The sequence below is a fragment of the Mandrillus leucophaeus genome, unplaced genomic scaffold, assembly GCF_000951045.1.
Source record: "Mandrillus leucophaeus isolate KB7577 unplaced genomic scaffold, Mleu.le_1.0 Scaffold59, whole genome shotgun sequence".
Classification (NCBI taxonomy): Eukaryota; Metazoa; Chordata; class Mammalia; order Primates; family Cercopithecidae; genus Mandrillus; species Mandrillus leucophaeus.
This window is the reverse complement of record NW_012106363.1, coordinates 1,991,461-2,014,633: the sequence shown is the minus strand read 5'-3', so window position 1 is coordinate 2,014,633 and position 23,173 is coordinate 1,991,461. Positions and strand designations below refer to the sequence as shown.

General features: G+C 43.3%; 1 protein-coding gene across 2 annotated transcripts in view; it reads right to left on the bottom strand.

Moving 5' to 3' along the window:
- Positions 1-644: 644 nt before the first annotated feature.
- The window catches only part of CA10 (carbonic anhydrase X), a 537,715-nt gene continuing 515,186 nt past the window's right edge, over positions 645-23,173 (bottom strand). Inside the window, exons 5-9 of one of the 2 annotated variants that reach the window (XM_011999215.1) lie at positions 21,624-21,719; positions 17,184-17,256; positions 6,120-6,274; positions 3,742-3,916; positions 645-1,928 (exon numbers count right to left, since the gene is read on the bottom strand). In XM_011999215.1, the coding sequence (XP_011854605.1) occupies positions 1,906-1,928; positions 3,742-3,916; positions 6,120-6,274; positions 17,184-17,256; positions 21,624-21,719 (522 nt within the window). In that variant the 3' untranslated portion in view covers positions 645-1,905. The remainder of the gene's footprint in view (positions 1,929-3,741; positions 3,917-6,119; positions 6,275-17,183; positions 17,257-21,623; positions 21,720-23,173) is intronic. The other variant, XM_011999214.1, reaches the window with a different exon arrangement.

Here is a 23,173-nt window from a genome sequence, read left to right as displayed (position 1 = left end):
GTTGATTTACCATCCATATTCTTCCGCTGTTATACTATATCGCTGCCTGCCATTGCAGGATAAGGAAGATTCTACCTCAGAAGCAGCAGCAAGCCACATAAATAAAGATTGCCACCTGCTCACCCTAAACCTTTGTGAATATTTGGTTCTCTGGAAAAATAAGGTTGCTCAGAAATAGGCCTAGATGCCATCATAGCTAAGGCTGCCGTGTGTCTGACATTGACGCAAAAAGTAAAAGATAAAATCCAGTTAAGTATATTATTTTGAGTATGAAATAACTGAGTGTTTTGAAATTTTCCTTGTCAATCCATCTAGTCACTGGGCTAAAGTTTTTCACATGCTTGGGAATGTTCTCATTTGCACAGACTCTCCTTGCCTGAGCTTTCCCCCTTGCAGGAGAGTGTGACAGAAAGGAGAGATGAAAGTTATTTTTAATTTGGCCACTGAACACACATCCAAGTATTCTCTTCCAGCAGCTAAGCCTATATGCTTTCTCAACAGGGTATTAATTACCTGGCTCTGGGAATGGCCAGACAGGCTGTTCTGGCTGCCCTGCCAGTCTCATATGCAATTGCTCCTGCACCCAGCAGGACTCAGAGACTTCAGCAGGGAGCATCCTCTTTCTCAATAAAGTCAGACATAGGTACTGGGTAACTTGTTAAACACATTTATTGATTTCTTGACAGTAACCAAACACAGTGAGTGACCATTATAAACAAGAAAAGAAAGGCATTCGTTTGTACTTTGTGAGATCTGGCTGCACCTGGAGAGAAAAGATACTCCTTTCCCAGGAACTTACAAGGCAAAGTGCATTCCTTCACGGGAGCATCACAGGGGGGCATGGCAGTTTTGAAACGCAAGAAATCTGTCGCCTGCTATCTCAGGCTGAAGCTCACCTCATGTGAATGATCGAGCCATGGAGTGGAATTAAAGTTATACTTGCTTAGCAAATGCATTCCTGATTGCCACAAACTCAGTAAAAACTGGCTGCAAATGAACAAAACATGTAGATGAAGGAACAAGTGAAATCAAAGAATGCAGTTGCATGGAGCCAGGGCTTAGCCTGTAAGGAAGGAGAATAGACCAAAGCCAGAAAAATGAAATTAACTCGTTAAACACATTTATTGAGCTGGTAACAATAACCAAACACAATGTATGACCTTTGGAAAACAAGAAACAGCAAATGGGTCATTTCTGATCTTGGCAAATCCTACTACAGATATGTGACAAAGAGGGAAATAATTCCATTTCTTTATAGTCTGTGGTGATATATATACAATGTGTAGCTCTTCAATGTCTGTCCTTTTTTTTTTTTTTTTAATTTTTTGGTTAACCGGAGGATTATAATCTAGAAATAAGTGTCCTTGGTCAACTTTGTCCTGCTCACCTGCTACCAGCACCCTCAAAGGATCCTAGGACACTATCTGAAATTACTTGATGCAAAGTCCGTTTGATGCCATCAGAGCTGTATTTTCTCTCTCTTTTGGAAGAATTTTGTATGTACAAAGGCTGAAAAGTCTCATTGGGTAAATTTATTAGTTCAGGAAAACGGTATCAAAATTGTAATCAGGTTAACTGGTTATTTTCTTCTAAGACCTTATGAATGAGACTTTTGTTTCTGAAACTTGACTTCCCATGATGGAGGTTGTAAGAGAGTGTGTGTAGGTATGTTTGCATGTGTGTGTATGTATGTGCAAGTGCTTGTGTGTGTGTTTGTGAGTGTGTGAGAGATGTATTCCTCTGCCATGGTTTTGCAGACACTTTTCATGAAGAAAGGGCCAATCCCAAGAATGAATGAGGCTTGGGGGAAAGAAGGAGAGAGAAGCAAGAAGGGGGACATTCTAGGTTACGTCAATTCACAGTTGTAGCATTTCACTGAGGTGGGATTCTTCTTGGCTTTGTTCCCTACTTGAGGAGCCATTCATTTACTGCAGAGAGAGAGAAAGAAAAAAAAATCACACATACAATATAAAATGAGGCATATTCAATTAATTTGCACAGTTTTAGGGAATTCCTCCAGAGGGGACGGGACTGTTTTGTAAACGCCTGCTTACTTATGTGCATTTCAACTACCCCCTTCCAATTCTCCATGACCTTCTAGGCCTATACTGACCAACATACTATACATTTAAATTAATTAAAATTAAAAAATTAGTTGCATCATTGTACTAGTCACCCATCCAATGTTCAATAGCCACATATGGCTAGTAGCTGCTGTATTGGACAATGCAGGATAGTAATCAACCTATCATGAAAACATTCCCGTTACCACAGAAAGTTCTAGTGGATGACACTACTCTAGGCCAGGGATGGAAAAACAACAGTCCACACATCTAATCCAGCACAATACCTGTTTTTATAAATAAAGTTTTATTGGAACACAGCCAAACCCATTCATTTACATATTATCAATGGCTGATTTCATACAATAATGTCAGAGTGCCACAGAGATTTTATGGCTTCAAAACTTAACATATTTACTCTGTCCTTTATAGAAAAAGTGTGTAGACTCCTGTTGTAGACCATATGCTCTGTGTGGCTAGGGGTCCTATCTGTCACCCATCACCCAACTAACTGACACATACTAGGAACACAATACAGGGGTGTTGACTAAGGAGAAGAAGCAACGAATGAGTTAGGTAATTTTCTGGTAGTTCTGGCTGGAAGGGAGTGGAAAATATGTAGTTTGGGCATGCAAGTGTATCTGAGAGAGAAAAAAGAAGGGAACATGGGGGAAGTAGGAAGAATGAAGTGGAGGATCAAGGAGTAGTGGTGGAGGCTGCTTCTAAAAGCTGTCTGGTAATAACCACAGCCCTCCTATTTAGGGAGCATGTTATTGCTACAAAGGGCCTCCCCATCCAGGCTCTTGTTTGCTTCCTTTAACAAGCTGTGAAGTAGATGGCATAGGAACTGTCATGAAGAAGCCAGGTCTAGGGGGTAAATAATGTGGCTGGGTTTGTACAGCTTGTTAGAACCAGGCCCAGGACTTAGATGTCCTGATTTCCAGTCCAGGGCCCTCCAAGACCCCATCTTGCCTCTTCCTACACTGAATGTTTACCACAATGATTAACAGATGTTTAGTAGTATGCAGAAGGGAAGAGAGAGAGGGCTGGGTGAGGATCACAGAGTTACAGGAGGCAGATGTCACCTTAAATGTTCCCTTTAGTAGGAATAATAACCATTTCTAGGGACATAGCACTGGGCAAAGATACACTCACAAATTATCCCATTGGATCCTAATGACCTGCCCTTTAGAGTATTTGTTAACCTTCTAGGGAAAAGGGGGTCTTTCTTGCATATACTTAAAAGCTCTAATGCTTTTTGCTGTCCTGTTCTAACAGATAACCTTGGGAGCATCAGCCTTTCTGGGCTCTTCTATAAAATGGCAATAAAAAGAAGCTGTCTTGCCTGATCTACAGGGGTTTTAAAGGTTTGATATATGTATTTAAGGGTTATATATGTATGTATCACATATATCAAACCTCTACACCTTGCCATCTATCCATCCACCCACTCACTTACCTACCTACCCACCTATCTAGATGTGTTCATACAGATATCTATATCACATATATCAAAACTTAAGACCTTCACCACCATGCAAATGGAGCATGATGGGTTATTGTCATTTATAATCATCATTCCTATGATGGAAGATAATGCCAGGCCTTTAAGAACAGGTCTAAGCAGAGAGACTGAGCTCTGGCCTAGATCCTCCACTCTCTGAGCCACCACACCCACCTCTATACTGAAGCTTCTGGGCTCGGTTGTTTGGACAGTCCTTCCCCTGTAAACTGAAGTTGATATTGGTGCGGATGCAGCGGTTGTTGAGTGGCTGGACAGGCCTGAAGTTGTCACTCATGCTCAGAAAGATCTGAGATGGCTGGTTCTGGCTGAGCAGGCGCAAGGAATGCATCTGAGGAGAGAGAAGTAGCCGTGAGATCCAACCATCCTCTTAAATGCACTAGGGAAGAAAATAAGACCACAGAGACTGTGGCCAAGCTAGGTGGTATCAGCTGTATGAGGAAAGGGCTGTATAAATCCCACAGAGTCCCTTTTTTCCATGGGTTCAATTGAGCTGAAGGCCCACTATGTCTCCGTGCATGAAGCCAGCCCTGCTTCTAGCTTACTAGCCTGTGTATGCCTCTGAACAAGTCACTTGCGCTCTGTCACCCTCAAATGCAGCATCCATAAAAGGAAATCTGGTTAGGTTTCTCCAGGGTTTGTTCGTTCTTTGATACTCTTTGGCTCAATAACTCCATGACTCCCACATAGTATTACCTGGATCATAGTGACTGGTCCATGGGTCAGAGCTAAACTAAGCTGGACCAGTTTGATTTCTTTTCTGTGAGACTATGAGGGCCATGTGGCTGGACTGTTTGCAGCCGTGTTCTGCCACAGGACTGTGAGGCCAAAGAAGACGGTCTCTAGCAGGAAAGAAGAATGAAGTGAATGTGTGGTGACAAGAGGACAGCAGAGAGAAAGCACTTCTGGGGTTCCCATTTCAGTGAATTTCTGATGTCAATTTCTGATGTTAAATTCTCTAAGATGCCCCTGTAGCTCTCGAATAAATGCTTTTTCTAAGCTTAAGCGGGGAGTTACTGTTGCCTGTCACCTAGTGAGTCCTCATCAATACAGATAGGATAAGGAATTTCAAATTGTTCAGATGGTTGTCAGGTGGGAACACATATCCCATCAAGGAGATTGGCTTCTGCTTCCTTTGCTCATCTCTCCTTTAATTTGTTATAGACTCCCACAGTCGTAGAATGTCAGAGCTGGAGCGAACTCATGTAATTTATCCCCCTCTCAATAAAGAAGAGGAGTGTTCATTTCATAGAGGTGGGGTGACAGGCCTGAAGAGCACAATAAGCTGTGTAGCCAAGCTCACACAGGAGGACCCATCTGCCTTCCGTCGAGTTCTGAGGAGTACTAACTCTGCGAGATGATCCAAAAAAACCCCACATTCAAATATGTGTGCGAAACGCTATGTATCATACCACTTCCTCTTGAAGACTGACACATGTATTAGCACTTAAGAAGGACCCCAGAAGTCCTTCAAGAATGGAATCTATTTAACTTTTTAAAACCCAACTTTTTCAAATGCATGATGACATCTTCCATTTTGCTGGATTGCTTTCTGAACACTGTAGTTGTAGAATGCACTCTGGGAACTAATGGCTGTCTTTTCCCACTGAGACAGGTGAGATGCTTCTATAATTAGCTCAGGCTAAGCCTTTTGGATGCTGGCTCTTTAAACCCAGGCATATGGGTTGAATTGTATACCCCTGAAATTCATAAGCTGAAGGTACTGGTAACCCCCAGTAGCTCAGAATGTGACCTTATTTGGAAAATAGTCATTGCAGATGGAATTAGCTGAGACAAGCTTATTGGGGGTAGGCTTTAATGCAATACAGAAGGTGTTTTTATAAAAATGGGAAATTTGGACACAGAGCCTCAGACACACAGAGAAAACACCTTATAAAGATGGAGGTAGAGGCTGGGTATGGTGGCTCACGCCTGTAATGCCAGCATTTTGGGAGGCCGAGGCAGATGGATTACCTGAGGTCAGGAGTTCAAGACCAGCCTGGTCAACATGGTGAAACCCTATCTCTACTAAAAGTACAAAAATTAGCCAGGCATGGTGACATGTGCCTGTAATCCCAGCTACTCAGGAGGCTGAGGCGTGAGAATCGCTTGAACCCAGGAGGTGGATGTTGCAGTGAGCCGAGATCGCGCCACTGCACTCCAGCCTGGGTGACAAGAGTGAGACTCCATCTCAAAAAAGAAAGAAAAAAAAATGTAGGTAGAGCTTGGGGTGCTGCTTTTAAATACCAAAGCACACCAAAGATTGTCAGCAAACCACTAGAAGCTAGGGGAGAGGCATGCAACAGATTGTTCCTCACATCCCACTGAAGGAAGCAATGCTGCCAACACCTTGGTCTTGAACCTCTAGTCTCCAGAACTGTGAGGCGATAAGTTTGTATTGGTTTAAACTACACAGTTTGTGGGACTTCGTTATAATGGTCCTAGTAAACTATTAGAATAGGCATTCCACAATTCAGTGATTTTTTTTTTACATCATTCTTTTCCTTTAGCTAAAGGACCAGAGAGAAACTCACCTGCATCCTGGTTATATAGACAGGTTTGTTCATTATGATCCAACTTGCTGTCTCATAGCAGGGTGGGATAGTCATCGACCCATCGTAAGTGATGAAACTAGAGGTCTCTGGATATAGTTCCTCTATATTAAGCCCCTGTAGTAAATATGCATCATCTAGAGAAGGAAAGAAGATTTAAAAATTAGGTTTCTTGAGAAAGGGATGGTATTGCTGACATATATACACACATATATACATACATACATATATACACACATATATACATGTATACATATATACACATACATAGATACATATATACACATACATACATGTATACATATATACACACATATATACACATACACATACATATACACATATACACACACCCACACACATATATATATATCGGGGCCAACATAATAAGTTAACATTGGATATCAGCATTTGTCTCTGACTGCCTCTTAAATCCCTAATATGTGTCAGGCACTAAGCCAGGTATAGGTGAGTAGGAAATAATTAAGTGAATGCAGAAGGCCTCATAGAGACACTGACCTAAATCTGCACTGGGCCCAAGAGAGGCTGTGAGTTTTGTCTGGGGCGGGGGTGCGGGGGACTGAGGAAGGAATGAATTGAGGAGTTGACTTCAACTGCATCTTTAACAGCAGAAGGTGATCAGTGTGTAGCTGGCAGTGAGGTAGGGTGTCAAGGCCACTGTAGACAGAGCAATGCTAGAAAAAGACCCAAGGAAAGAGTGGTGTGTACTTGGGGACGGATGGAGTGTGAGCTGCAGGGGGACGTGGAGATGCAAGGGGAGGGAGGGCTGCTGTGAGAAATGTGGCTGGTGGGGTCAGCACAGGCCACACCAGAAGGTCTTTCCAGCGCTACTGGGAGTTTGGGCTTCATCCGGAGGCAATGCGGAACCACTGAAGGGTTTGAAGCCAGGGAGTTGCATGATCAGATCTGCACTTAATGAGGCTTGCTCTAATGGTGGTTTGGCCTGAAGATTAACATATTGAATAAGAGAAGGAAGCATTCGGCACATTTTTGTTAAAGGTCAATGTGATTTGCTTAACCAAGCTTGCACGAGGAACACATTGCATACTCTAGCATGCTGTTATTATTGCATTTTATTTTATTTGGGGTGGTGGGGAGAAGTGAAGAAGTAGAAAGAGAGGCATTCCAGGCATGACTGGAGTAAATAAAAGGAACATGTTTTGTTTCTTTGAAACTATAACCAGCCTTTGTGCTGCACCTATATTTGTGGAAAATATTGGGGGCTGAGGTGTGGTATAGGCTAGGAGCAAGAGGCAAAGGTTATGCTCAGGGATTTCTTACACACAGCAAGTTTCCAAAACACCATAGTGCTGATACCCCAGACTCCATCCACTGAGGTCCTGCCAGGAGATCCCTCTTTGTCCACTCCCTCTCCAAGATGCAACAGTCATCAGAGGACATAGGCAGCTTCTGCTGTCCTGACATTTTCATTCCCCACTGTGTTCTTTCTGCAAATCTTGTTAATACGTATACTCTACCTTTTGCCCTTTCTGTATCCTCACACAGCAGAACTTGGAAAGACCCAGAGTGGAGAGAGTGAGCTTTAGACTCACATCTCAGTTGGAGCGGACTTTGCTGCTCACTGTCCGTGTGTCCTTGGACCCATAGGTAACCATCTGAGCCTCAGTTTCCACATTTGTAATATGCAGATGTTTGGAGTACTTGGCTCATGGGCCTGTTTGAGGAATAAACGGGATCATGCTTCTCAAGCACCTAGCACAAGGTGCGGTCCAGGTTTGTCACATCCTCCTGCCCTGCCCTGGAGGGTCCTTGCCCTGCTTCCCTGGGATAACTACTGTTCCTCTCCTCAAGGACTCCCTGGCTTCCCCAGCTGGGCCAGTGCCCACCTCTTTCACTGTATTTACTGAATTAGCTTGCCAATCATTATTTACCTGTTTGACTGTCCCTACAAAGCTGTGCGCCTTCAGGGGAAGGGTTTGCATCTTTTATCTCTGAGCCCCCAAATGCCAGCATGAGTCCACCACATAATGGGTGTATAGTAAACACTGCTTGAATGAACGAATGAAATGGTTTCTGCTCGGCGGCTCTGCTTGTCGGCAGTGCTGGGCAAAAGCAAGGGAGGAAGAGATGATATCATCTGTCGGATGAGGGGAAGCATCTCTGAGGTTCCAGTCAGCGTCCTCAGCTTAAATACATGCTGCCTACCATCCCCGCCCCCATGTGTCACACCCTAAGACATTAGGGTGAGATTGCCTGCCCTGTTTCCATCTCCCTATGGTATTACCATGTTTCCATACCAAAGACTCCTGTACCTTCATATTAACATTGCTGAGTCAGTGTGCATTTAACGTGTCATGTTTGTTTTCATGACTCATCACGCTGCCTCAGAGGCTGCCATTGAATCAGTGTCTGTCTTTTAGGTATTGGGATTTGAAAGACACTGGCTAAAGTTTTTGCATCTTCTTTTCTCTCTATTGAAGCTTGCTTGGTATGTTTGATAGGACAGAGGCAGAAGGACCCAAGAAAAGAACATGAGTAAAACAGAAGTTTTCAGCCCTAATGTCAAGGCATGCTGGGGTGTTTTCCAGGGCTAACTAGGCCAGGAACTAGTTTTTCATCACATACTATCTTGTCCATGTAGCAGCCAGCAGAAAACCATTGTTTGGTTCTTGTCAGCGTTATCATCTGGGCATTATAGACAGAAAGGAGACTGAGAACCAATATACCAGAAGGGCGATTCTTCTGTCTAAACTTCCATGGCTCTATTCATGAGTAAGGATGGCAAAGATCTAGAAGGGGTCAGAGTTGTTTGTGAACAAAGATGCAAATCTGGGGTGAAGCTCAGAGGCCGGTGGGAGTGATCCTGCATGCCTCTGCTTGCTTTAAGGATGTTTATTGGTGGAAGTGAGGACAGATGTTCATATCAAGTTTCATGAATAGTTTTACAGAGAGGTTTCTCTACCTATCCCCTCTCTCTCTCTCTCTCTCTCTCTCTCTCTCTCTCTCTCTCTCTCATATCTCTATCAGCTATTTACCTGTCATCTGAGAAAACAGCTTATAAAGGGCAAATCCTAGATGTCAAGTCAAGAGTCCTAATTCAAGTCTGAGTTCTAATGGTAGCTTTGCCAGCAACTCATTCTTCCTTCATGGAAAAGAATGTAACCTCTTACTTGAGGGTACCAGACAGTCCTGGAAAATTGCATCTTCAAGTATTAGGATCCAAAAACATCTTTCAACTTAAATAAGCTTGTTAGCCAAATTTATCTTAGGCAGGTCAAATTTTTGTATGACAGTGTTGTAATTTTGCATGTGTTGGCTATATCTTTACAGTAAAGGAAGACCCCTTGGATCTTGGATAATCAATAAGTGTAGAATACATGTGTGTAGTTTATCAACCAATTTTGTAATTTCAAATGACTGCAGAAGTTGACAGCTGAACCTTTGGTTTTTTGACATGTTCTTGATGAACCTGTGATTTATCTTATACTGAGTTCTTAGTCATGGTTACAACCCCCAAGCTGACTTTTTCTTTTTGTAGGAGATGTACACTGTGATAAAATGCCTAGGACCACATGGGGTGGGTGGGGGAAAACTTTCCCTCAGTCTGAGCTCTTTTTTTTTAGTCTGCATTTAACAGGCAGCCTCTGTTAAATGCATTGTGCTTACTCATGTGGACCACTGATGAGATTTAATATTGCCCAGCTTCCTGCTTATGAAGTTCCCATTCAAAGAGAACTATTCCAATGAGAACAAGGCACGGCAGTTTCAGAGATCAATACTGGACTAGTTCCTGATCAATATGGAACTATTTGGCAATTTTCTCATATAGAATGACATTTCCTCTTGTAATCTGAGGCAAATTCAACTGAAATGAAAAAAGGCAATTACTAAAGAATGAAGTAATATGATATTTTGTTTTACACAAACAATAAATGAAAAAAGGGGCCTCTGAGAATTGGATTCATGGAGGTGAGCTGCTCCTGTTCTGTTCCTTGCTGACGTGAGTAACTACTTAGATTGCAACATGGAAAGTGGTGTGCTGCATTTCGCATTCTGTGAAAACATTTCCAAAGCCGTTCCTTTGAAATGAGAGTACAAGTTCAATTAAGCATAGAGAAAGGCACCAGGAGCAATATGCTTAAACTCCTTGGTGATATTCATCACATTTAACACTGCGTCCCTCTGAGGAGCGACGCATAAAACACTTCCCAAAGAACTGAGAAGTTTAAGGGAGTTCCAAGTTAGTCTGTCCTGGCCTACACATTCATCTTTTAGCTGAATAGAATATCTGGGGGTTGGGGGAGGTTATAAAGTTATAACGGGTAAAGCAAAGTTATAAACGGGTAAGACTGAAAAAAATGCTTTAAGGGGCTTGTGCCACGTGTTAAAACGCTGTATTTGAAAGCTCTCCTCCAGATGCCTTCAGTGGTGTGGTTTTATTTCCTTAGAGGAAATACTTTAAGACAATAGCCGTATCTCTTTTTTTTCCTTATTTTTTATTTGAGATGGCATCTCACTCTGTTGCCCAGGCTGGAGTGCAGTGGCGTGATCTTGGCTCACTGTAACCTCCACCTCCCAGGTTCCACTGATTGTCCTGCCTCAGCCTCCCAAGCAGCTGGCATTATAGGTGCCTGCCACCATGCCGAGCTAATATTTGTATTTTTGGTAGAGACAGGGTTTCACCATGGTGGCCACGCTGGTCTCGAACTCCTGACTTCAGGTGATCTGCCCATCTCTGCCTCCCAAAATACTGGGATTATAAACATGAGTCACCACGCCCGGCCACCATACCTTTTTAAATTTGAAATTTGTGATCTTTTGGATTCTTATTGGACTAAAGCTCACCACTGTATTTATTACACATGAAATGAATGGGGCATGTGACGTTGAAGGAGAATGAAGCTACCAAAATAATACTGTCCTAGGATGTTGGAAGAAAGTGTTTTATATGCAGTGTTCTAATAACTATTCCCTCTTACCCACTTAAGAAGCCTCTTTACACTCCATCGGTCACTAGTTTAGCCACTTGAAAATAGCATAAAATCTCTTTAAAAAATAATGCTAGCTTAATGAAATCGGGTAGATAAAATAAGAATACTACCTTTTATTTAATTGGGATTCTGTTAATGCCAATTAATTAACACAAGAAAAATGAGAGATATTAGCATTATTCCTATACACTACATTAAAAAATTAAAATACTTCAAGTAAATTACCAGTATCTCCTCCAGAAAATCCATTCAGAAAATCTATTTTTCAATGTCATGATTTCAGTCTTCACCTCCAATCTGTTGAAGGGGAATTTGACTTTAATAAAATGGATTTTCTTTAGAAGACTTTCTAAATTCAGCCCAAATTTAGTTCAGGCTGGTTTTTTTCATTGTCAGTCCCAGTTAGAGTGTTTTATAAGTTTCACTCAGACATATGAAATCTAAGCTTGCAAGGAAAGTAGTAGAATCTCATTAAATCATTACCATCCACTGCATGGATTCAAGCACAGGAGCGGTGTTTCATTTAAAGTAAGCAAATTCTGTTGACTCTGTGTCCTGTATTGCATTTACCTTCAACATAATTTTTATTTGGCCTCATAGCAATCTGCCTCCTGCCCTGAAGGAAGCTGGATTTGACAGTCATGTACCTTAGGACAACTTAGAAATACACGTTCATTGTACACCTAGTTTATACCACTCATTGTTCAGGCATTTGACTCATTACCTTGTTTGATTCTCACGCCAAGCATCTCAACATCAGCATTGATATCCTCCTCTTACAGATGGGGGAGGTGTTTAGAAGGTTGCTTGAAGTCAGGCAACAAAAGGAAGTGGTAGAGCCAGGATAGGAGCCCAGATCTCTCTTCACTAGAACACACTGCCTCCCATGGGTGTGGTGCCTTTACCAGCATAACATTTAGCTTCCAAAATTCCCAATCCTCTTGGCGAGATTCTCCCTCTTTACTCCTTGTATGAATTTCCTGGCATTGATTTTTTTTTTTTTTAACTGACTCAAAAGAATGATTTTGCACAGTTCCCCTTTTTTTTCCTGGTCATTCATTCTGTGCCCAATCCTACAAACTGGGCAAATGGACTGTGTCTCTTCCAGCTGCCATGTTGTGATTTCACCCCAGTGCCTCCATGCCTGCAGCCGCTCCCTGCACCACCTCAGCGAGCCGATGAGGCAGCCACGCGGGAGCCTCTTCCAGGGTGGGATTTTAAAGATATCTTTAGAAGTGATTTTCAATCCTAAGTCATGGAGATTTGAGTTGCTCTTTCAAAAGTGAGGACATGTCCCGCCTCTCTTCTCTATTTATTCTTACTCCCAGGATTTCACCAACGTTTAAACGCCATCTGGATGCCAACGTCTTCCACATTTATATCTCCAGTTCTCCCTCCTGAAATCTAGACTCATATATCCAACTGCCTACTCCACACCTCTTCGTGGGTACCTTATAAACATCTCAAGCTGAACATGTTCAAAACTTCTGATTTCCTCCCCACCCACGAATATGCTTCATCCACAGTCTCTCCATCTCAGTGGATGAAAATGTCTTCCTTGCAGTTGCTCAGGCTAAAAGCCTTACAGTCATCCCTCACTCCCCTCTTTCTCTCACATAAAACATCAGACATATTATCAGATATATCAGTACACTTCTTGGCTTTTTTTTTCTTTTTTTTTTTTTTTTGAGACAGAGTCTTGCTTTGTTGCCCAGGCTGTAGTGCAATGGTGTGATCTCAGCTCACTGCAACCTCCGCCTCCCAGGTTCAAGTGATTCTCCTGCCTCAGCCTCCCGAGTAGCTGGAATTATAGGCGTGTGCCACTATGCCCAGCTACTTTTTGTATTTTTAGTAGAGGTGGGGTCTCACCATCTCTACTGACCTGACCTGACCTGATGGGGTCAGGCTGGTCTCGAACTCCTGACCTCGTGATCCCCCTGCCTCGGCCTCCCAAAATGCTCAGATTACAGGTGTGAGCCACTGTGCCTGGTCTCCTGGGTTTTTCTTTAAAATATACCCAATTATTTCTCACCGTCTCCCTGCCAATCCCCATCAGCCTGGTCATGGTGAGTGCCATCGTCTCATCATTTGGGTTGCTGCAATCCTCTTCTATTGTTGACTCTGCCCCTTGTAGTCTATTCTCAACCAAGCATTGAGGCAATCCTTTTGTCAGCAGATTATGTCACTCTGCTTAAATTCCTAGATTGGCTTTTTGTTACAATGACCTTCAAAGGGCAGATTTGCAGAAGACCGATCCCTTCTAGAATTAATCTCTGTGCCTTCTCTGGTAACTATGGCAATAATGGCAATGTCACTGTGTCCCTCTGAATGACTGATTTCCACTGGAGGTACCATGTTCAGGGCCAGGCAGGAGTTGGAGAGAGCTTAGGTCAGGATGGACTTGAACTGCCAAAGTTCCCATCAGTTCTGTGGTTAGTATATGTCCCTTTCAAGTGGAGGCACATGCAAACAGCAAAAAGATGCTTCTTCAAACTGAACCAAAGTTGGAATTAAGAGAAACGTGCTAATAAGTTTCATGGAATGTGAAAGTATCTTCACTGCAATTAGTTTTAAGACCCTGGACCTAAGCTTTCCTTCCTCCTTAGGGAGAAAGCATGATAGGAAGGAAAAGCAGAGGAAACAGTACCCAGGAAGACCCGTATTTGGATCCTTGCTCTTCCACCATGGAAGAATAGAGTATTTTTCAGGAAATGTTCACTTCTTCCTCATCTTCATCTCCTTGGGAGGATTTTCATGTTGAGCTTGGCCATATGGCTTGCTTTGGCTTGTGGAAGTGGACAGAGTGAATGTGTGAGTTTCATGACTAGGCCTTAAGTCACATCACTTATTTCTTCCCTCTACCATGAGAACTACTTGCCCTGGATATCATCTCGATCCTAGAAAAATGAGAGCCATGTGGAGCTGAGCTGCTTCAGCTCACTTGCAGACCTGTAACTGGAAGCAGAGCCACCCCTACCAACCCACAGAGACAGCAATAAGAAATCAGTGCTTATCATTGAATGCTTGTTTATTATGCAGAAGTTGCTGACTGATACAGCCATTAAATGTGTGTCATTGGTCAAATGACTTCACCTCTTGAAGCCTTGATTTTTCCCATCTGTAAACTAGGGATGGCAATCATACCACTCTGAAGGACTTCATTAGCACTAGGTAAGGGGCCTGCATGTAAAGCATAGACCTTGGTGTATGGAAAGTGCTCAGTAAGCATCATCTCCATAATCCTGTGGCTCAGCACCTTGCAGAGTGGATACTACATCTAAATGAGCAGAGCAAATTGAAGCTATGCTGGTGTGAAGTTCTGGGTAGCAGCAGTAGAAAGGGCAGGGGTGGTTGTTAGGTGTCCCTCAGTAGCATGGTAGAAATGGTGGGGTGGGGGGTTGATTTCTGTCTCTCACACACTTAGAAGGACAGAAGCAGGATACCCTGATGGGGCCGCCTGAGTTGTCTTCATCGTAACCTGAATTTATGGGCCAGTGCTGGCCTAACCTGCTGCCTGTTGGAGAGCCTCGGGAGAGACTTCCAGTCTTGTGTTTCCCACCCACTGGCTGTGTTCTAGTGAATGACTCCTGTTCCAGACTCCCCTGCCTGCCACTGGGCCAACTTTCTGGCTGCTGTAGGGACAAAAGAGAGCTGTGGTTTTCTGCTGTGCAAATCAATCCTTTCTGCCACAGTGTCCTGGGCAAAGCAGTGTTGAGGTCATTCCCATGAATCGGCCATCATTATTCCTGCAGTGCTGCTCCCTTCAGGTATGTGACAAAGGTCACTACAGAGGACACCTCCATTACTCCCTGCTGGATTATAGGAGCTCAAAATTCCTGTTATTAGGGGGCCTAAATCAACTACCTTTCCCCATGCAGGCCAGGATCTCTTTATCTTGCTTTGGTTCCCCTTTCTTTTCCCTGGGCCCTGAGAGGTATAGAGTATGGGGATCACAAGCGGGGGTGCTCCTGCTGTCTTCTATTTGTATTTTTAGGAATGTGTCTTCAGAGGTGGTAAGGGTGTTTAAATGTCTGCCTGCCTTCTGCGTAAACACCTTAACATGGCTCAAGATCTGGCTCCAGAACATCTTTCTTGCCACTCCCTCTGCCCCGTCACAGCTCCTGAAAGAGGCCATTCACCCTTCTATTCACCCAGGCCATCACCAGTGCTTATTGGGTGTGCCTCGTCTTAGGCACTGAGACGAAGAGCTGATGAAGACAGAGTTCCTCCCTCTGAACTCTTCGCTGGCCTTCAGTACTCTCCAGGTTTTGTGCATGTAGCTCTCCACACTTGGAATGCTTTTCCTTCCCTCCCTCCCTTTCTTCCTTTCCTTCCTTCCATCCGTCTTTCCCTTCTTCCCTGCCTCCCCTTCCACTCCCTCCCTACTCTTGCTCCTCCCTTGGTGGCCCAAGCCACATCATTTAATATTAATCAGACCAGTGCTGGGGGCGGGATGGTGGGGTGGGGAGGAAAGTCCCTCTAATGATTTACTCTGCAACTGGCAATCTGTTAGACTGTGTGTTGGGGCTTAATGTGTGATTTCATGCATTTTCACGGTCTCTAAATTGCAAATCCAAGATTATTTGAAAACATTTTATTTAATTTTCATGCTTTTTTAATCAAAAAAGTTAAAAGAATAATAATCTTTTATGGGCAGTTATAAATGTGCTATTTACACACAAGACAGAAATATCTCCCTTAGCTGAGCAATCTAAGTATGTGCTTAGAGAGGACTCCATAAGAATACTAATGAGAAAAGGCAGAATATGCTTGGAGACAACTTAATTCATTTTTCTGGGAAATGTCTATCTAGGTGGAGTGGGATTCTCCAGGTTCATTCCTCAGCCCTACCAGCCTCCCAGCCTCTGCAGATGGGAGGGACTTGGCGGTGAGCACCTGGTAGTTGTAGGGCTGCTGTCTGGGCCATCTTTCCATCCCTGGAGCCTTGCTTGGTGTCTGTCATGTGGAAGGCATGCAGGAAATGTGTGTCGGATAAGTGAGTAAACGGCTGAGTGAAGGATTCTCCATACTCTCCCTTGGCAGTCCAAGATGAGATCTGTACACATTCTTTCTTTCTTTTTTTTTTTTTTTCACATTGCCATTGGAGATAGAAGCAGCAGACACAGCTGAGCTCCTGGCTTGGTGAAGGGCACACCAAGGGGATGTGGGGTGCTGGGATGTTTGCCAACTGTTTTTCACTTTTGTGAGAATCATTATTTACCTATTGCTTGATTCAGAATCCCAGACCTAGAAGGACTTTAGAAACTTGAAGTTCAGCTTTTTTACTTTACAAGATGAATGACAGTCAAAGTGAGGAAACTCCTTGATAAAGGACAAAGCCAAGACTTGAATCCCAGTATCCTGCTCACTCCTAACTAGGTAGAGACAATCTTTTTATCCTCATATTATTTCTTTCATCTATTGGTGTGTGCTATCTCACCCAACTTTTCCCAAATCCTGCACCTTCTGGGATTGCTGGGGATGACAGCAGCATCTTTTTCCTTCCTCCTTCAACTTTGCACTATTCTCTCTTCTGTGTAAGGAGTCTGGGGATAAAACACTCTGGAAACCCAAGGAAACTGGACAAAGTCCTCTACATCCATGGGCCACACATGTGGATAAAGAGAGATGCCATCCTGTCTCTGCCTAGAAAGGAGACCCAGCCACACACACAGAACTGGTCTAGCTGAGGACTTCTGTAAGTGTTGCGATCGGATCCATAGTACCTGATGAGTGCTTTCTCAATCCCATAATTGGCAAAGCCCCAACTGTGGCCAGCTGACATGGTGGAGCGTATCAGCCAGCAGAGTCCCCTGGCTCATTACCCATCTGTGGGATAAAGATGACCACCATAACCATAATCGTTATCGCCTTAGGCATGGATGACTAGGGACTTCTGCTTGAAATGAGCTGCTTCTTAGCCAAACCCTACTCTCCAGAGTGACTTTCAACAGAATTGCAGGATCATGAAACTGAAAAGGGCCCATGGAGATCATCAGTTCTGGCTTCCTGCCTTCAGGCAGGTCTAACCTTTATAGAATAGTTGCTGTAGAGGAAATTGAACCAAACTTACTTTTATATGTTATTCTTGTGATAGTATCTCTGTTGAGCATTCGATTAAGAAATGGATTTGATGAATCAGAAACCTGGAGGAGAAAAGAAAATATTAATGACTGGCCATCACTCTTGCAGGACAAACATCTCCCCGTGGCATTCACTTATTCATTCATAGTTACCGAGTACCTACCATGAGCCAAACACAATGACAGTTGGAAATTCAGAGAGCAAAGCCAGAGTCCCTACTCTCAAGGACAGCCCAGTCTAGAGAGGAAGACAGGTAAGTGAACAAACCACTCTCATACAGTGTGGAGAGTGCCATGATTGAGTCATTGGTATAATGATGTTGGAGGAAGACCAGCCACCACCTGAGAATTTAAGTCATGCATCTGGGAGGGTGGGTAGAAGTTAACAAAGTGTTCCGGTGATAGAGTGTGAAAAGGGATGAAAGGCAAGGAAAAGCATTTCATACGGAGAAATCTGTACATACACGGACACGGGGAAGTGAGAACTAGGCATGCTCATGCAAGGACTTCAGTGTACTTGGAGCTGAGAGTGTGGGGAAGAAGAGGAGGTGATCCTAGAAAGATTGGCAGGGGCCAGATGATGTCAGGCTTTTAAGCAAGGTAGGGACTGGCATGTTAGGAAGGGGAAATTCATCTAGGTAGAGAGTGAGACATAAAGAATACCCAGAATTAGAGGTATAAGGAAATGGGAAAAAAAACTGAAAAGTAGTATAGGATCTTGGTATATCACTGCTCATTATTGCATGAATTGAGTACATCATAAGCCATGTAATTCAATCCATCCATCCATCCATCCATCCATCCATCCATCCATCCATCCATCCATCCAACAAATATTTGCAGAGGGTCTATCATGGGTCAAACATTGTACCAGATGTTCAGGGATCCGTTCCCATTTTATGCCTATGCCCTTATAGCTTCAAATTCCTCCTTTGGGAGAAGAAACCAGGTTTTCAGGGGCTTCAGTAGGGAACTATCATTGATGAGACTGTGATGTGGCCCTACATGAGAAAAGGGTTTTCTTAACAACATTTGTTTACTCAGCCTTTTCTGGGGTACCATTGTTCATCCTAGTCATTTCTCTCCTACCTTGCTTAGCTCTGCTCTGTAATTTATGCCTCAGCGGCTAATCGGATGTTGTGACACATCAACATTTTAAATCTGATTTATCTGAGGGTTGGAAAAATTGCAGCAGATGATTATTATTATTAGATAAGCAACAGGTAATTTTAGCTTAGAGAAAGCACAGACTGTTTATTTTCCCACCATCTGTCTCTCTTTTTGCAGTTTCCTGGCTGTGTTGTGGTGAGACACACACCAAAGGGAGCTTGGTGAGTGACAACACCCAATGGAGGTAAAAGTCCACCCCTAAATAGAAAAAGTCCCAAATTAAATACTGTTGCTCCCCTCAGTGCTATATTCAACATCTACTTTGACATCCTCTTCAGTCATTTAAAAGATAGCTTGAAGCCTGCTCCTGCACCCCATGAAAGAAAGATGGCTAGGAATATATTGTCGTGGCAGGTAAAGGATCTGTTATGTACCTTACTCCCTGGGTGCCTTGAGCTCCTGGTACCTGGTGAGTCTGGGCAGCTCTTATGTTGGGACCAGACTGTTTTGAGCTGATTAAAAATAATTGAAAAATTTCCAAAGTGCACACAGATGATTTGTGGGCTCTAGTGTGTTGGCTGCGTGGGTGAGAGGATAAAATATGTACTTGGTATAAGTGAGCTTAAGTGGGAAGTTAATGGTGTGTGATTGAGCAGCAATTACAGCCAAATCTCAGTTCCCTGTGGTCACAGCAAGGGTGGGAGATTTGTGGAGGACACAGATAAATAAAACAGATAAGCAAGTATCTCCTTTTAGACAGTAACTCCAACTTTTTTATGGCTCAGCTTTTAGCCAGGGTGATAACTCTAGGGCTAAACTACCAGGATGTGGGGCTTGTCATATCCCATTCCTGCCCACCCTGCTGGAAAGGGAGGGGCAGAGAGTTCAGAAGGAGGGGAGGACAACTACAAGAAGCTGTGAACCCTTAGGGACCAAGAGCTTTGTTCGTCTTACTTCTGGGTACCAGTGCCTAGCAGAGGGCTGGCCTGTAGTACCCCACGCTCCATCAGAGTTTTGAGATGAGTGAATGGTCAGCCACAGCATAAATAACTCATGGTGGAGTTGATTGTCTGGGAGTTGATTTTCTGGGAGTTGATTATATGGAGGGAAGACAGAAATGTTGTGGCTTATTTTGAGATCTAGCAAGAAAGCTTTAGGTCTGCTCAGGGAAAGAAGGGCTTCATCCCTAGGAGTGAAACTACAGGAGCTAGTCATTATCCCTTCACTGACCTCAGGGTCTACAGGCTAAGTTCCTTTCAACAACCTGTGGGCAAGCAACCAGGACCTGCTAACCCCAACTGCTAGTCATGAGCTCAGTAGGAATGAACGTTTCTGTAGGAGCTTGTGAAACACACCAGTAGTTTGCTGTTGGCTTCCCAGTGTATCCATCACTCTGTCAGCAGTCATATGCCTGTGCTTCCGGAATGACAGTCACTGATTCAAGCTTTCAGTCACGTGAGGCAAAGTCAGGACCAAGGTCGAGACACTCCCCAAAGGACAGGAATTGCTGGGGCAGGCAGGATTTGTGCTGGGAAAGCCATAGGGGGAGGTGAGCTCCTGGACACATATGACAATATTGTGACATATCTACAGGCTTCACAGTGAGTGCGGCCCAGGTTGAATGTACAAATTGGTTATCAATGCCATAATCAGGGCTTCATTAAGAGATACAGGAATTTGCCCTGTGCTTATGAGTAGCATGGGGTTGTGAGGAGCATGGGAAAAAGGTTTTAAAATGTCATGGTTTCCCTTCTTGCCCTCACTTGCTTTCTCCCAGCTCTATTGGAAAGGGATAGAATGAGTAAGCCATTCTTTCATGAGTATTAAAGTCAGGGAAGACTTGGATCCTCTCCTGGCTGGGCTGTGATAAGCGACATGAACTTGGGTGAAATGCCAAAGGTTTTCTGAACGATTTTACTTATCTGTAAGATACAACACAAATGCCCAACTCTGAATTTATTACTAAACAATAAAATAGATGTAAAATACATATCATAGTGTCTGGCATTCAGAAATCTATTGTTTATCATTCCAGAGTTTGTGATGATGCCAGGAGATACCATTAGGATCTGTGCTGAGACCAGTTTCCTTTGAGATGTTGTGTCGAGTATCATAAAGGCATGAAAGCCTAAAAATACGCTTCCCTGGCCAAATGTCCCTTCCTCTCTTTGCTAATGACAAACCAGAGGAGGTTGACCTTAGTAGCCATAGATGCTCCGTCGAGCCCCTGCCCAGTGCATAGGTCTGCCACGATCTGACTGAGGGGAGGGTGAGGAAGTTAGGAGGGGGCATGGCATGAATGACCAGGGAGGGTGAAGTGCCTATTGCACGGGGTAATGCTTTTGTCAGGGTGGGGAGAGGGAGTAGTGCCCCAGGTACCCATTCTTTTGAGTAATAATGATGTCATCATGACAGCCCTGTTAAAATTCCCTGGTGGCAAATACTGGGTTTCTATTCATCATCTTCATCAGATTCCCAGTTCTGATTGGGGCACTTTCTCTAATGATCTGGCCAAAACGTCCCCAGGGGCTAGCATGGTGACTGCTAATGTTTGGAACTGCCACACATTGCTTTTAAAAAACTTTTTCTAATTAGGAAAGCAATTTCTTTTTTTATTAAAAAATTTGCATATCTGCTTCTCTCTACATCTGCTAAAATGTTAAAGGTATTTGGTATTTTTTTTTTTTTTTTTTAACAAATTAGAATGTGCTTGGTTGGAGATTTTATGTTGTCATTGTTGACTGTTAGGGAGATGTGGAATTTCCTTAGAATGTTATAAAGTCAGTGTGGGTAATCTTATTACCAGGGATGCTTATGAAGAAGTGGGAGAGTAAGACAGAAAGATGATGATCACAGCAATTGTGAGGAAGCTGGAAGGAGCTATTTAGTGCAGTGCCTGGAGGGGAGAGACATCTCGCTGCTTCCTGTGTTTATAAGGGGCAGCTGAATGGTGAACAGGACTTTAATCCTGTGGGGCATTAGTGAGCCACCTGCCCTTCTAGTATTACATCCTTCTGATTTGACTACATTAGTTGGGTCCCAAAGCCTGTTCCTGGATCCAGCCGCCTTTTTCTTTCTAGGACAGAAGCTGCTTGAATCCTCAGGCCCAGATGCTCTGGAATGGAGCTCATCATTTTTGCATCTCACTGCAGGGGACCTCATTTTTCATAAATCTCATGTATATAAAAGGCACCACCCCGTAGTTTTCTTAGGCATGGATAGCACCCCTTTTAATATTTCTAACTCCAACAGAGACCATAAATTGGTATTCTCATTGAGGTGGGGATGGTGAGAAGAATGAAGGAATGCAAGAGACTTACTTTTATAAATATAGAAACTACCACCAATCCATTTGGACTCTTCGCAGCTTCTGTGACATTTGTATATAGCTCATGGTTATAGTGGATGAGCTGCACCTGGCAGGAGGGAAAAACAAGAATCAGAACAATAACTCAACATTAAAAGGTAGGAGGCATAGCACTTGCCCCTACGTAAGGGTAAACTGCAAAGTATATTGAGGAACAATTTGGAAGACAATCTTAATTGAAGGGATTTCAGAGGGATATGTGTTCGCGTGTGTGTAAAATGCATGCACACACACAAAAATACCCACACATATTTGCAAATGTTTTCTGGTAACAAGCATGCTTTTAATAAGCTCAGAGCCCATCTGGCTCTGGCTCCATCCCAGGACATTTCCCCTAAAGCACGTGTAAAGTGAATTTTCCTTGTTAGGAACGGAACTGCCCTGTAGGGGTGGACGTTGTGTCCCTGCTGCACCAACAGCTGCCACTGGCAGCCAGTAAATCTTCCTCGCAGCCTGGGGGCAAACAGGGAACTGTTAGGTCCTGAGTCAGTCATGACCTGGGATGAAACTGGCTAGCCTGCAAGATGCAGTAGTAGCTGATGGATCAGGCTTCTGATGCATCAGCCTGCTCCGGTCATCTGGTTGTGCAGGACTCTATTTCCTCCTCATTCAACAAGGATCAGTCCACCTGTTGAGCCTTTTTCCTGTTACTTATTTTTTTTTAAATTCATTTTTAAAAAGTGTGCATAAGCATACATACATGTTCAAACAGATGTTTCAGCAATTTTAAGCCACATGATAATGTTACCCCACATCACTGGGATCAATTGTTTCCTCTGAAAAATGCGTAAGATGATCTCTCCTTAAAATTCATCTCAGGGCTGTGATTTTAAAATAGTTTTTTCTTAACAGTATGGAAGCATAATTTTTTTTTTTTTTTTTTTTTTTTGAGTTGGAGTCTCGCTCTGTCACCCAGGCTGGAGTGCAGTGGCATGATCTCGGCTCACTTCAACCTCTGCCTCCCAGGTTCAAGTGATTCTCCTGCCTCAGCCTCCAGTGTAGCTGGGACTACAGGTGCATGTCACCACGTCAGGCTAATTTTTTGTATTTTCAGTAGAGACGGGGTTTCACCATGTTAGCGAGGATGGTCTTGATCTCATGACCTCGTGATCCATCTGCTTTGGCCTCCCAAAGTGCTGGGATTACAGGTGTGAGCCACTACGCCCAGCCGGAAGCATAATTTTTTAACAAATTAAAATATAGAAGTAAAAAAAGTGATGCCCCCCTACCACCTCTTTCTAATTCTAGTCCACACCACACATACAACTATTAACAGTTTAGTGTACATCCTTGTGGTTACTTGTTTTGTGCTTATAAATCACACAAACACATATAGGGTATAAAAAACAATAAATTCCCTAGTCTACAGTAAGTGTTAAAAAATAGAAAGGGACGATTCATAATTATGATTCTGAACTTCATTTTTTAAAATTTAAAAGTAGTTTGTAGCTATCTCTCTAAGTCAATGCATATAGATCTCCCCAAGTCTTCCTAATAACTATA